General features: G+C 40.2%; 2 protein-coding genes across 19 annotated transcripts in view; one reads left to right on the top strand and one right to left on the bottom strand.

Moving 5' to 3' along the window:
• Positions 1 to 5,390, top strand: part of ARMC3 (armadillo repeat containing 3) — a 57,144-nt gene extending 51,754 nt beyond the window's left edge. For 14 of the 17 annotated variants that reach the window (XM_080974417.1, XM_080974429.1, XM_080974428.1 and 11 more), the window contains 3 exons: positions 1,920 to 2,120; positions 2,949 to 3,111; positions 4,536 to 5,389. In XM_080974417.1, coding sequence (XP_080830543.1) covers positions 1,920 to 2,120; positions 2,949 to 3,111; positions 4,536 to 4,745 — 574 coding nt within the window. In that variant the 3' untranslated portion in view covers positions 4,746 to 5,389. Of the gene's footprint in view, positions 1 to 1,919; positions 2,121 to 2,948; positions 3,112 to 4,535 lie in introns of all 17 variants that reach the window. The other 3 variants (XM_080974418.1, XM_080974416.1, XM_080974421.1) reach the window with 1 other exon arrangement.
• Positions 1 to 12,400, bottom strand: part of PIP4K2A (phosphatidylinositol-5-phosphate 4-kinase type 2 alpha) — a 182,652-nt gene that overhangs the window by 148,476 nt on the left and 21,776 nt on the right. Inside the window, exons 1-2 of one of the 2 annotated variants that reach the window (XM_080974506.1) lie at positions 12,255 to 12,388; positions 8,972 to 9,140 (exon numbers count right to left, since the gene is read on the bottom strand). The gene's annotated coding sequence lies outside the window, so the exon portion shown is untranslated. Of the gene's footprint in view, positions 1 to 8,971; positions 9,141 to 12,254; positions 12,389 to 12,400 lie in introns of those variants that run through there. The other variant, XM_080974505.1, reaches the window with a different exon arrangement.

The following is a 12,400-nucleotide window of genomic DNA, read 5'->3' as shown; positions in this document are numbered from 1 at the left end:
TTTTAAAAGGAAAGCCGTTGGATTCATGGAAGTATTGTTTTTAAAACATCAATGTCTATACAGGACCCAATTCAGCTCCTTTATAGTTATGCTTATGCAGCTGACTCCACCAGTTAAAACCTCATATTCTGGGATTTCCAAAATGTTAGCATTTCCCAACAGGCAGGGTATCTATCACAAATGAATTTTGGTCAAATTCTGGGTCAGATGTGAAGGCTGCTTCCACAATGGACACGATGCACACATTTCGTCCCCAGTGTGATCTTTCGGAAATGTATGAAAGTGGTTGAACAGAGTGTGTAACAGCTGTTTTGAATTATGATACCGATAATACAGCTATCACAGGAGCAATTCACACAGTATTTCTCCCGATTATTGAGGTCCCACATTTTCCACTCGTCTGTCAACAATATATGCAGATGGTTAAAACCATACCTGGCCACACTTGTGCTCACGATCACACAGAATAACAAACATGTGACTCATAGGATAAATGGAAACAGCTGGCAGCAATTTTTGTTAATTTGGTTACAGTTTTTCCGGGTCCCTTTAATCCCAGGAACTGCAGTTAGTGGCTCTATCCACCTATCACCCAGCTAACAGAGATCTTTCCGCATCTTGTTCTAAAGATGGCTTGGGACTACTTGCATATTTGGTGGGTTCATGTTTGCTAGTTTCTGCAAACAGACTCTTTAATTCTTTAATTTTTAACAGATGCCTTTTCTACCCACAGGCCTTCAAAGCAGCTAACAAATTGTTTAAAACCCATAAAAATACACAGCAGTAAAATTAAATTAATAAACCGAATACAGCAGCCCATCAAATATAAAAAGACAGTAGCAAGTAAAAATAAACTATCAAAGCCAGAGCTCAGATGAAATAAAATATTGTCTTAAGTCTGCCTTAAAGCATCCTGGATTATTTAAACAAAAAGGCTAACACTAGCTGATCTCAGCTTCCCTTTTAAGCCGCAAAGGGAAGGCATTCTTCTGAACTCACAAATGTGAGAAAGAAAGGATAATATCTAATAAAGATATTCTCCTAGCATCTAATCACATACGAACAGTAACTGCATGCTGGAAAGCCTGTTTTGTGGAGGTAATGCAAACCTCAGGTGACAAGGATTTCCACAGTCTTGGTGTCTCTGGTGACATGATACTGCCCTGTGCTAGTGCCATCCTAGTACCATCAGTAGTAGGATGCAAAATAGGGCCCTATCTATACTTAGAAAGTAGACAGGTTCATATGGGAAAAGGCCAATCAAGAAAATAACCTAGGATCTTAGCCGTTTTGCGGTGGTGGTGGTGGTGGTGGAATGGCTTTCTAGAAAAGGGCAATGGTGGGGGGCCTAGGTAAAGGTAAAGGGACCCCTGACTGTTAGGTCCAGTCATGGCCGACTCTGGGGTTGCGGCGCTCATCTCACTTTATTGGCCGAGGGAGCTTCCGGGTCATGTGGCCAACATGACTAAGGCGCTTCTGGCGAACCAGAGCAGCGCATGGAAACGCCGTTTACCTTCCCGCCAGAGTGGTACCTATTTATCTACTTGCACTTTGACGTGCTTTCGAACTGCTAGGTTGGCAGGAGCTGGGACCAAACAACGGGAGCTCACCCCGTTGCGGGGATTCAAACCACCGACCTTCTGATCGGCATGCCCTAGGCTCTATGGTTTAGACCACAGTGCCACCTGCGTCTCCAGGGGCCTTTGTGGGAGCACACAAAAAGGCACGTCCATTTGAACATAAGGCTAGGTGTTGTGTCATTGGAAAGAGGCAGGGAATTCTAATCTAATGGTGATTAAAGCATCTTGGAGAGAGAGAGAATATCTCTTTCTTTCCTCTAAGCTGACATACCTATTTACTTTCACTTAAATCAGAGCATGTGGGAAGCATTCCTAATACCCCTGTGCTTTTTGCAAAAGAAAAGGGAAAGGGAAAAAGGAAGAAGAAAAACCCAAAGAAGAAGAACCGGAGCCAGTGATGCCTAAAATAGTCGAAGAAGTTCCTCTAAAGGCCTTATGGTATCCCCCTGTTGATTCCATCTTGGTGGATTACATTACTGAGGTTTCCAAAACAATTCTCCCACTACCAACCACGAAAGAACAGGTTGTAGCCCTTGCGCAGTGAGTACCAGGACAATGTCTTTTCTGTGAATTCAAAGTAAATATTTTAAGGGATTGATTTAGAAATCTACTGAATATAGTCCCCATTTTGACCTCCTTTCCTTTACCAACCCTTCAGAGAGTTCGTCTCTGTTTATTCAGTATTGTGGGTCCTTTTGGTCACATATTGTCTGCAGAACAGACTTAAACAGCTTTCAATTTCATGTAATTGAAAGGTAAAATAGGACTGACAAATAATAAAAGGAATAGTCTTTTAAAAGCCTAAACAATACAAAGGTGCTTTTTTTAAAAAAAAGTTCCAACATTCAGGAAGGGTTTTAAAGGTTGAAAATACAAATGTATTTTTATGGCTTTCCTGGAAATTGACACAGCCCAAAATTGACACAGCTGAGGGAGTTTCAACACTGAGGCATCACTTCATGAAAGACTGAACTCCTTGTAGTGCCAGTTAATCTCCAGTTGTGACAGCTTGTGGAGCAAGAACTTTCCCGGAGCTTCTGAGGTAGCAAGCTGATTTATATGGGAACAGATACCCTTATTTATATCAGTACTGTAGATGATTTTTTCTTCCTCATACTTATTTTTTATTATTTAAAAGGATCTAAGCGCTGTAGGAAAAAAGATCAGCTCCTACTCACAAGCCTTGAGAGATCACGTAGAGTCAGCAAAGCAGATAAGAACTGGAAGGGGAATGTGTGCATCTTTGAAAGTTATTGAGATGGATAATGTAATATAACATATTTAAACACCAGTTAACAGTGCTAGTATTAAACCTGATTAAATATTATGACAATTGTTAATGTAAGTCACTATTGGATTTTAAAACAGGTTTGTTGCAGAAAAGATGGGCGGTCCAATCGAAACAGACAAATTGCATGAATTCAGCTGGGAACTTCATATAAGTGAAATTGAATATGAACTGAAATGCAATGTCGTGCCTATTGGGAAGATCAACAAAGGAACCTTCTACCATAGGGCCTTGCTTTTCAAGGTAAAGTCAATTACTCAGCCAGATACAAGTTTCATTTTAATAGCACACAGCATATGCTAATGTATATCAACTTCAATGTATCCTTGCTGTAGTGTTATTCAAACCTTATTTATTTGTGTACTTAAGTCATTTTGTGTTTGGTTAGTATTGATTTCTCATCAAGCAAAGACACACAGTCCTATTCTGTAAACACCATTTAAAATCATTGGGAGAGAAGTGTGAGTGATGTTAATACATTGCTTTATTAAAAGCAAAATAATACAAATGACCATGTTGATGACTGGTGCAGTGCTGTGAGTTATCATCTCAGCTATATATTACTGCAATATGTTATATGTAGGGCTGCCTCTGAAGATAGTTCGGAATTCAGCAGCCAGGTTGCTCACTGGGGCAAGGTTTGAGCATATAATGCCAATTTTGGCCCAACCACATTGGCTGCAGTCGATTAGTTTCTGTCTGGGCCCAATTCAAATTGCTTCTTTTCACCTATAAAGCCTTAAATGGCTCAGGACTGCAATACCTCAAGGACCACCTCTCCCCATATGAACTGACCTAGATGTACCCTGCGATCATCATCTGAGGCCCTTCTTTATGTGCCACCTCAATGATAGGTCCAGAGGGTGGCAACAAAAGAACAGGCCTTTTCTGTGGTGGCTCGCTGTTTGTGGAATACTTTCCCGAGGGAGGCTCACCTGGCACATTCATTATATATCTTTAGGCACCAGGCAAAAACATTTTTCTTTGGCCAGGCCTCTGGCTAATTAAACAATCTATGGCCTTTTAGGCTGTGGAAGGTTATTGTTTTGTTTGTAATTATGTTAAGTATTTCTGTGTTTTTATACTGTAAACCGCCCTGTGATCCTGGGATGAAAGGTGGTATGGTATGTTGTTGTTGTTGTTGTTGTTGTTGTTGTTGTTGTTGTTGTTTCACTGATAAGCTAGACACTCTTTCTTGCCTTTATACCCCTCTTTGCAGCATGGACATAACAGTACAAACCTACCTTACTGGGTTATTGTGAGGGTAGTTTCTGTGAAGTATTTTGAGCATTTAGGAAAAGCACAAGATAAATATTAAATATTTAAAAGGCTATTTTTCTTACAAGAGATAATTCTCTCTAACAGCAAACTTAATGGTCTTGTGCTTGGGCAGTGAAATGGCAACTCCCACAGGCAAACACAATACAGTATTGAATGATTTCTATTCAGGATGGAAAATGCATGGTACAATCTTTCTGCTCAATCATTTTCCTCCTGCTTATTTTCCTCTTCTCTCCATGTACAGTTTCCCTTTTGTAGTATGTCTTTCAAATGGTAAAGCACTATTTTAAACTGCAAGCCCTTCAGTGCAGTGACCAAAAAGCAGTATGTCAATGTAATAAAAATAAAGTAAAATATATCTCTCATCTGGTTACTTCCTCCCATAGGTTCTAGCAGACAGAATTGGTGTTAGCTGCAGCTTAGTCCGTGGAGAGTACACCAGAGCATGGAATGAAGTGAAATTGGTTGATGATTCTCCCTTGGGAATACCTGGACTTCTGCTTCCCCCTCAAGTATATATTGTAGATCTCATGTACCAGCCAGGCAATCTAATGAAAGAAGGCAATCCAGAGGCAGATCGCTATGGACGTATTTAATTATATTTCCAGAGCTCTTTGAAACCAAAAGCTGCTTGTTCGTAAAGCTAATTAACACAGAGAGGTTTGTAGGGCTCATTTTCAAAGATGGGCTGGGTGCCAGCTGCAGCACCTTTACATGTACTGATGAATCTAGATAGGCGAGCTGGGTCTTTTGTTTTACTACATGGAGATTCTGTCTTAATAAAAATATTTGGGGAGCACACAGAATTTCAGTAGAAGTTTTGCTTATATTTTAATCATATTTTATTTATATTAGTCTTTTGGAATAAAATGCAGATACCAGAAATTTGAAGTGGGGGCTTTATTCTTTATAGGTTACGTTTTAAAATTTTACAGCTCACAAGGACATTTGCTGTCACTTTTCCATTTGAATGTGGGCAGCACAGCAGTTCCTGTATGACATCTTATTTTTGCCATGTATTCGTGGGGGAGAAAGCTATCCGTTGCTACTAGCCATAATGGCTATGCAGTCGGAGGCAGAAATGCTTCTGAGTACTAGTTTCTGGAAACCACAAGAGAGGAGGGTGCTCTTGTGCTCATGTTCTACTCCCTGGTTTCCCACAGGCATCTAGTTTGCCACTGTGAGAACAGGATGCTGGACAAGATGGGCCATTGGCATGATTCAACAGACTATTCTTATACAGTGATACCGCGGGTTAAAGTGGCTTCAGGTTGAGTGTAACATTGCTAATTTCAATGCATATACCAAGTAAAGTGTGCATAAAAATGCATATTGGTAAAAATAACATACAAAAATGTGTTATCTTTGGGTAAATTGTATGCAAATATGTATATCAGAAGAAATTCACACTGCTGCTGATTTTTTTATAAGGACTTGTTTTCTAAAAATTCACAAACTGATGTGGAAATGTGAAGAAGTTAACTTTAAGAGTGGAAGAACAAGAAACCAAAGTTGAGATTCACCCATCCCTACTGGCTGTTATGGATAATATTCACCCAACCACATAGCACAAAACAAATCAATCATTTTTTCCTTGCTTTATTTTATTTATTTTATCTTATTTATATTCCGCCCCATGCCAAGGTCTCAGAGTGGCTAACACGAGTAAACGTGTGCAGAGGACCTGCTAGTCTGTGGATGATTCTGTGCACTGAGGTTCTCACTTCCCCTGGAAGACACCTACACTTGGGCTTTGGGAAATCTGTAGTACTGGGGTGGGGAACCTAATTTCATGCAACACAGAGAGATTGACTGGCATAGGGAGAGGGAGAGGGAGAGAGAGAGAGAGAGAGAGAATGTCAGAGTCCTGCAGTACTACAACCTCCACCCACCACTTGCTCTGGCTCAGAGGTAGCCCCTGGTTGTCTGTAAGTCAACGGGACCTCATAATGGAAAACCAAATACCCCACCCATGCTGTAAGGGATGGCATTTACTGGACCTGCTGAGTGACATCTTAGGAGCAGGAGGAGATCCTTGGCTTACACTTAAGCACTTACATCCCCAGGGTATTGCTTAAAAAGTGGTCAGGGCAAATATAACACTTAAGAGGGGAGAAGAAAGAAATAGAGGGAATGAATGAACAGTGGCTGGCCCAATCCTCTTGTGGCTAAGACAAATTGTGGAACCAGGATTTTTCCAACCCACTCTTAGACACGATGATAAAATTCACCCTTCATGAAATGAGTGTTTACTCCCTAAGCTTTACTTCTCCAGATGTATCAACGTTCTCAATAATGGAATCTCAAGAGAGAGTCAGGACAAGCAGTTGGATTAAAAATTCATGAGAGTCTTAATCAACCCACAGAACTGAGAAAAAAAAATATTGAAATGTAAATGGGAATCTCATATCCTTTCTAAAATACTGCAATCTCTATTTGATCAAATATTGTCAGTTCAAAGTGATTTGAAAATGGGGCTTTGAAATATCACTTTGTGCTTGAGCCATAAATACTCCTTGCATTTTTGTGCTCCCCCTTCCCAATCTGTCCTCCTGGGAAAAAGACCCAGGAGGAGGAAAGAAAAAACGTTGCGTTAATGAAAGAGCTTGAACTCCACTAATAAATCAGCAACAACATAATCTTGTGTATGTTTTAATTAATCAGATATGTCATTTTTGGATGGATGACACCCCAGAAGACTGGGTGATTTGAGGAAAAGCATTCCTTTGGTGTGCATCCCATCCCTGCCCTGTTAGGATGATCTTGATTTTTTAAAAGTCATTTACGCCTGATTGGTGCATGAAACATAACATACGCTTGCCATTAAATCATTTATATTTTACTTTCTTTATGATGCCTTTGTGAATTACCTCTTTCTGCATTTGTAATTAGAGGATGTAACAGATGGCCTGGGCTTAGTTCAGGGTGATAAATCCACTAAAATAACCTACAGGAAGCCACTGTGGACAAATGATTCTTTGTCCACTGTGGTGTTCAAGATCTGTGCTACTCAAGACGTTTTGGCTAGGAAGGATGATTATAAAATAGTCTGGCACAGAGACTGGACAAATCAACAGACAAGCGGGGGTGGGGGGCAAAGATACACATACAGCAGCATAGTTGATGGGTGGATGGCATTTTTAAGGTTTTGATTAAATGAACATTGTTTTTTATTTCTGTGGATACTTGTTTTTAGAGATGTTTAACTTAGTAAATTAATACACATATTAAATTTTGCAAAGCTAAAATATGGATAGATAAGCCATTCATTTTATGGGGAAAAATGAAAATAATATTCACAACACAATGGAAAAATAAATGTAAGTAGAAGAAGCTGCAATATGGTAGAGGGAAGTCACAGGGGTAGGAAAAAATACGATATTGAAAATGGTTATAACTTGAATGTAATGTAAAGATTGTTAAAAATGTGTAACTGAATGAAAACTAAATAAAAATGTAATTTAAATAAATAAATAAATAGTGCTAATCTACATAAAGTTAGGCTTTATGCTGGAATGACAGCACTTCCATGACAGGGTGTGTGGGTGTGTGTGAAGACAGAGAAACAGAGCCTGTTGGGTAATGGAAATATAGAAAACCAATGCCGTCTAGATGCATTATTGAGATAAATGTGCCTGAGAAGATTTGTCAGGTATAAATATGAGCGAAGGCCTCAGAATGTCCTTGCATACATACTTAGGCTTCCTGCTGATTTCCTGTAGCTTAAGCTTCGTATTCACCACACTTAACAAATCAAAATTACACACAAACATATTCAAAGTTCTGCTCCAAGCTGAATACGATAAACAACATAAGCATGTGAATAACCCTAGGCACATATATAAATTAGTTTTGGCTAATCATAGAGAGCAGCAAAGAAGTATGCAGTGTCACCCATCCACTGCCCATTGAGAATCCTACTCAGCTGCCTCCTCCTACCTCTCCTTCAATATGGGGTAATGGTGGGGGAAGGCTGAACATTTTCATTCTGTCTTCACAGATATAAGGACTGGAATATTAATTTTTGTTTTTTAGAAAGAGTAAGTGTGTGATTCTTAAGATACTGAATTCTGTGCTCCAAACCTTTTTCTTCTGTGCTTTCATACTGTGATTACACAGCCCTGCCTATAGTGGATTTATATGGAAAACAAGCGGATTTCTGTCATTTCAATTGTTAGCTGGGGTTTCATGTACCTCTGTTGGTGGGCAGAGTAGCTCAGCATGAAGCAGGAAATGTCTGAGCAGGGAGATGGCTTCCAGCCAATTGACCAGAGGTCTCAGCAAGTACTCTGTGCTTCTGGACTAGTTCATTCCTAACACCTGTTTCCTGTCATGTTCTAATCCAGGCCCAGCTTTGCCACTGGCGCTCATCTCTTTGAACTCGCATCCACCTGGCATGAAGCCACTTCCCATTTGCCAATCACATATCAGGTTCTCTCTCCTATATTCCACAGTGATCACCCTCAGTATTGTATCCCCTGATTTATTTTCTTTTATTTAAACTGGTCTCCTGTTCTGTCTTGTAACTGGTGCAAACATAAAGAAAGGATGAAGAGCAGGGGGAGAGAAGCCTACCTCCCTGTAAACATAATGCCTATTTGCCATGAATTACTACAAGCATTTGCAGAAGTGGAATTCTTACATATCAGGTATGAACTGTAAAGCCCTCTGTATATGTAAAACCTCTATACAAAGTAATGTAATAATGGGCTGGCAATATGTTTCTGGGAGTCTCCAGGGAAATCAAGGGCAGTTTCTGCTCCTCACCACCACCTACAATTCAAGAGACTTGTTTAATGATCAGCAAAAGCATACCACTTACTCACTTCTGAGCTCCTGGATTCATTTGCCCTACCAGTCTCCAAAGTTCTGGAAGAGCAGCAGAGAGGATGGGTAAGATCTCAGCAAGTTGAAGACTCAGTTCAAAGAGAAATCCTTAATAAAATTGTGGTCCCTAGGCAACTGCCTGAATTTGCGAGATGCTGGCATACCTAGGAAAGAGAAGTAATATTGAAGGAAAATCAAAAAGTATTTACTGCAAACTTCGAAATCTTTGTTTATAACCCCTAAAAGTATAGCTTGTAATGGGGGTGATGCCTTTCTGTGTGTGACTCACCCATCCGGACAAAAGATGCAACTCAGCATCTGCTTACATAAATGTGTGTGATGACCAGGTTGCCCTTCAAACCTGTCAGCCAGGCTGTGCCAAGATGCAGTTAAATCAAGAAAAATATAATCGCCACATGGAGGGGACTCTCACTAGCTGCCACCTACTCTTTCAAACACCCACCCACACACATGCTGTTTTTCCTGCTGCTTTCCAGAAGACAGAATCCTGAAAAAAACACACTCCCCAGCCCCAATAGTTAGCAAGATGATATAATATACTTCAGACAAACTGAGATAGACTGTGGTAACAACTGGATTCTATGTTTTAAAATATGAGGAATCTATCATTGTATGTTTCTTCCCTGCAGCGCTAGGTGAATGTGAAATCTGCATAGCACCTAATATTGCCTCACTTGAATGTCTGCTATCTCCTCCTACATTCCATATACAAACCTGGTTGCTTCACCATCAGCTAATGTTTCTCCTCTCCACACTCTGTTTATCATTTAGCTTGATGAAGAGATCTAGAGAAGTTGAAAGCTTGCACATTATTTTTGTTGACATAATGTTGTCCTAATAGGAATTTTAGACAAACCCAATTATCTGGGTTGCATTCCTGAAGGTTTATAGCACAGTTAACAGTAAAATATTTGGCATGTCTGCTCAGAGGTAAGCCCATTTGATTTCAGTGGTACTTATTCACAGGAAAGCCACAGCCTGACCTAAGGTGAATCACAGCAACAATACTACAGTCTTACAAATATATCAAAATGAAAAAGTGGATCCCCAAATGCAAATTTGGGCTTGGATCCTTAATATGAAAAGATTGATTACTATTGATCTAGAACAGCCAATGTGATGCCTTCTAGATATTACTAGACAATAGCATCCATCATCCTTATTGGTCAGGCTGGTTGAGCTTACTGAAGCTGTTGTCCAGCAAAAACTGGAGGGCACCATGTTGGCTACACCTAATCTAGAACAACCTACCAAGGGAAGTCCCCCTGGTCCTCATTGTTTTTAGCTGCTGCTGTCTGGTGACTTAGCTAATTAGTCACAGAGAGACCCTTGAAAGCTACTGGTGTATTGCATTCTGCTCTGTGTTACTGGCTTTGAGGTGTTTTATTACTCTATTTATACTTTTGAACTTGATTTTAATCTATAAACACATAAACTCTGATCCAATGCACCTATTATTGGAACATGAAGACCATGTCAAAATTAATAGACAATCCCATTTTCTTACACATATGTGGCAATATTTCTAAAATGCTGGCTGGCATCAAACCTGTCACTTTTGTTCCGTGTTCCATTTCGTGTTTTGTTGAATCAATGTCTCTCCAGTAACTGCTGGAAGTGGAGCATAGATTCATTCCACCCCCTGCTACATACTGTAAAATCATTATACCCATATAATTAACAGCATGCTCCCTCTGAGTGCTGAAGCGAACTGATCTAATCATTAATTAAACTTTGTGCTGGGCCTCTTTCACTGCAGTTTTCATGAACTTTGACTCAAGATTAGACAGCAATTGATGGGCCTTATAATTTGATCTCCTGAGTGCCCTCAACTTCCACTGAACTTAGCACCTACTCCTAGTGTGCAAGTGATTTATGTCAAGTGCAAATGGTGCAGTAGAAATAGGTTAAACTGCTCCAAGAGAAGATGTAGATTTGGTCAGGACAATAATTCACTTCTCAGCTAAAATAGAGTTATCCTCTCTATAAAATATGTAAGTATTAATATTGATTCCTATTATACTTTGTAATACACATTGGCTGTCTGCTAAAAAAAAGGTTGATTGGAAAGTCAATATCTGAAATATTGAAATCTTTGGAAAGCCAGTTATGGAGCTTTGGCTGGGTGGGGGCAAAATGTTTTATAGCTGATAGCATTTATAGGATGAGGTCTTCATGGGCTAGTGGTAAACAAGTTTTGCATGCAAACTGTTGCAGGTTGAATACCTGGTATCTCTAATTAAATGATCTCAGAACCAAGTTACCAGTGATGGGAGGGATCCATGATCAGAATATCCTGTCTCCCCTGCCCTCCTCAAAGTTGTGTAGGGTTTGCACATTTGATAAGGAAAGCTGCACAGGGTGTTTAAGCATTTAAAGTCCAAAGAACCGATGCAAACTCTACATTTCAATTTTTTTATTGCTTTCCAAAGAGCCATAAAATTTAGTTGTTTTATTATCAAGAGGGCAGGTCAAAGGTAGAAGAAGCAACAGGGCAGGAGGCATCTCTCTCAGACCTGATCCTTACCAAGAGGGAGAAACTGATCAACAAAGTGAAAGTACAGGGAACCTTGGGAGGAAGTGAACATGTCCTCTTGGGTTTCATTACACACAGGCAAAGGAAAGCTGAATGTAGTCGGATGTGCACTCTTGACTTTAAGAAGGCTGATTTCAAAAAGCTTAAGGAACTACTGAGTGAAATCCCATGGTCAGAAAAACTCAAAAGAGAAGGGAGTCCAAGATGGATGGGAGTCATAGCTGTCAACGTTTACGTTTTTTTAAGGGAAATTCCCTTATCCCGAATAGGATTCCTCGCAAGAAAAGAGGAAAGTTGACAGCTATGATGGGAGAGTCTTTAAGTTGAAATATTGAAGGCACAACGGCAGACAATTCCAACAAGAAAAGTGGGAAGCACTTAAAGAAACCGGTGTGGCTGTCTGTGGAGCTTACAGATGAGCTGAGATGTAAGAAGGGCATGTATAAGAAATGGAACCTTCTGACATTGGAACTCCCACGAGAGGTGATGCACTCTCCTTGCTTGGAGGTTTTTAAGCTGAGGTTGAAGATGTCATGTATGATCTAGTTGAAATTCCTGCCTTGCAGGGGATTGGACTAGATCGTCCTCAACATCCCTTCCAACTCTACAATACTATGAAACCCTCAAACTAAATCAGGGTCGGGAACATACACATTGCTGGACTGCAGTCATCAAATCCCCCCCCCCCCCCATCTTAACATATGTGACACAACTTGCCCACCTAGAAATATACTTTCCCCCTTCTGTGCCCCCGGGGTTTTCCTTCTGGTGCCACCAAGAGTCAGGAAGGAAGTGTGTTGCTTCTACGCTTCATCCTCATCTTTGCGTTGCGGGGTTCCTTTTGCTGGGAACGGTATGAAAAGTGGG

Source organism: Podarcis pityusensis, assembly GCF_964106645.2.
Source record: "Podarcis pityusensis genome assembly, chromosome: 12".
NCBI lineage: Eukaryota > Metazoa > Chordata > Lepidosauria > Squamata > Lacertidae > Podarcis > Podarcis pityusensis.
Note: the sequence above shows the minus strand (reverse complement) of the source record. Positions and strands in the feature narration are given on the sequence as shown.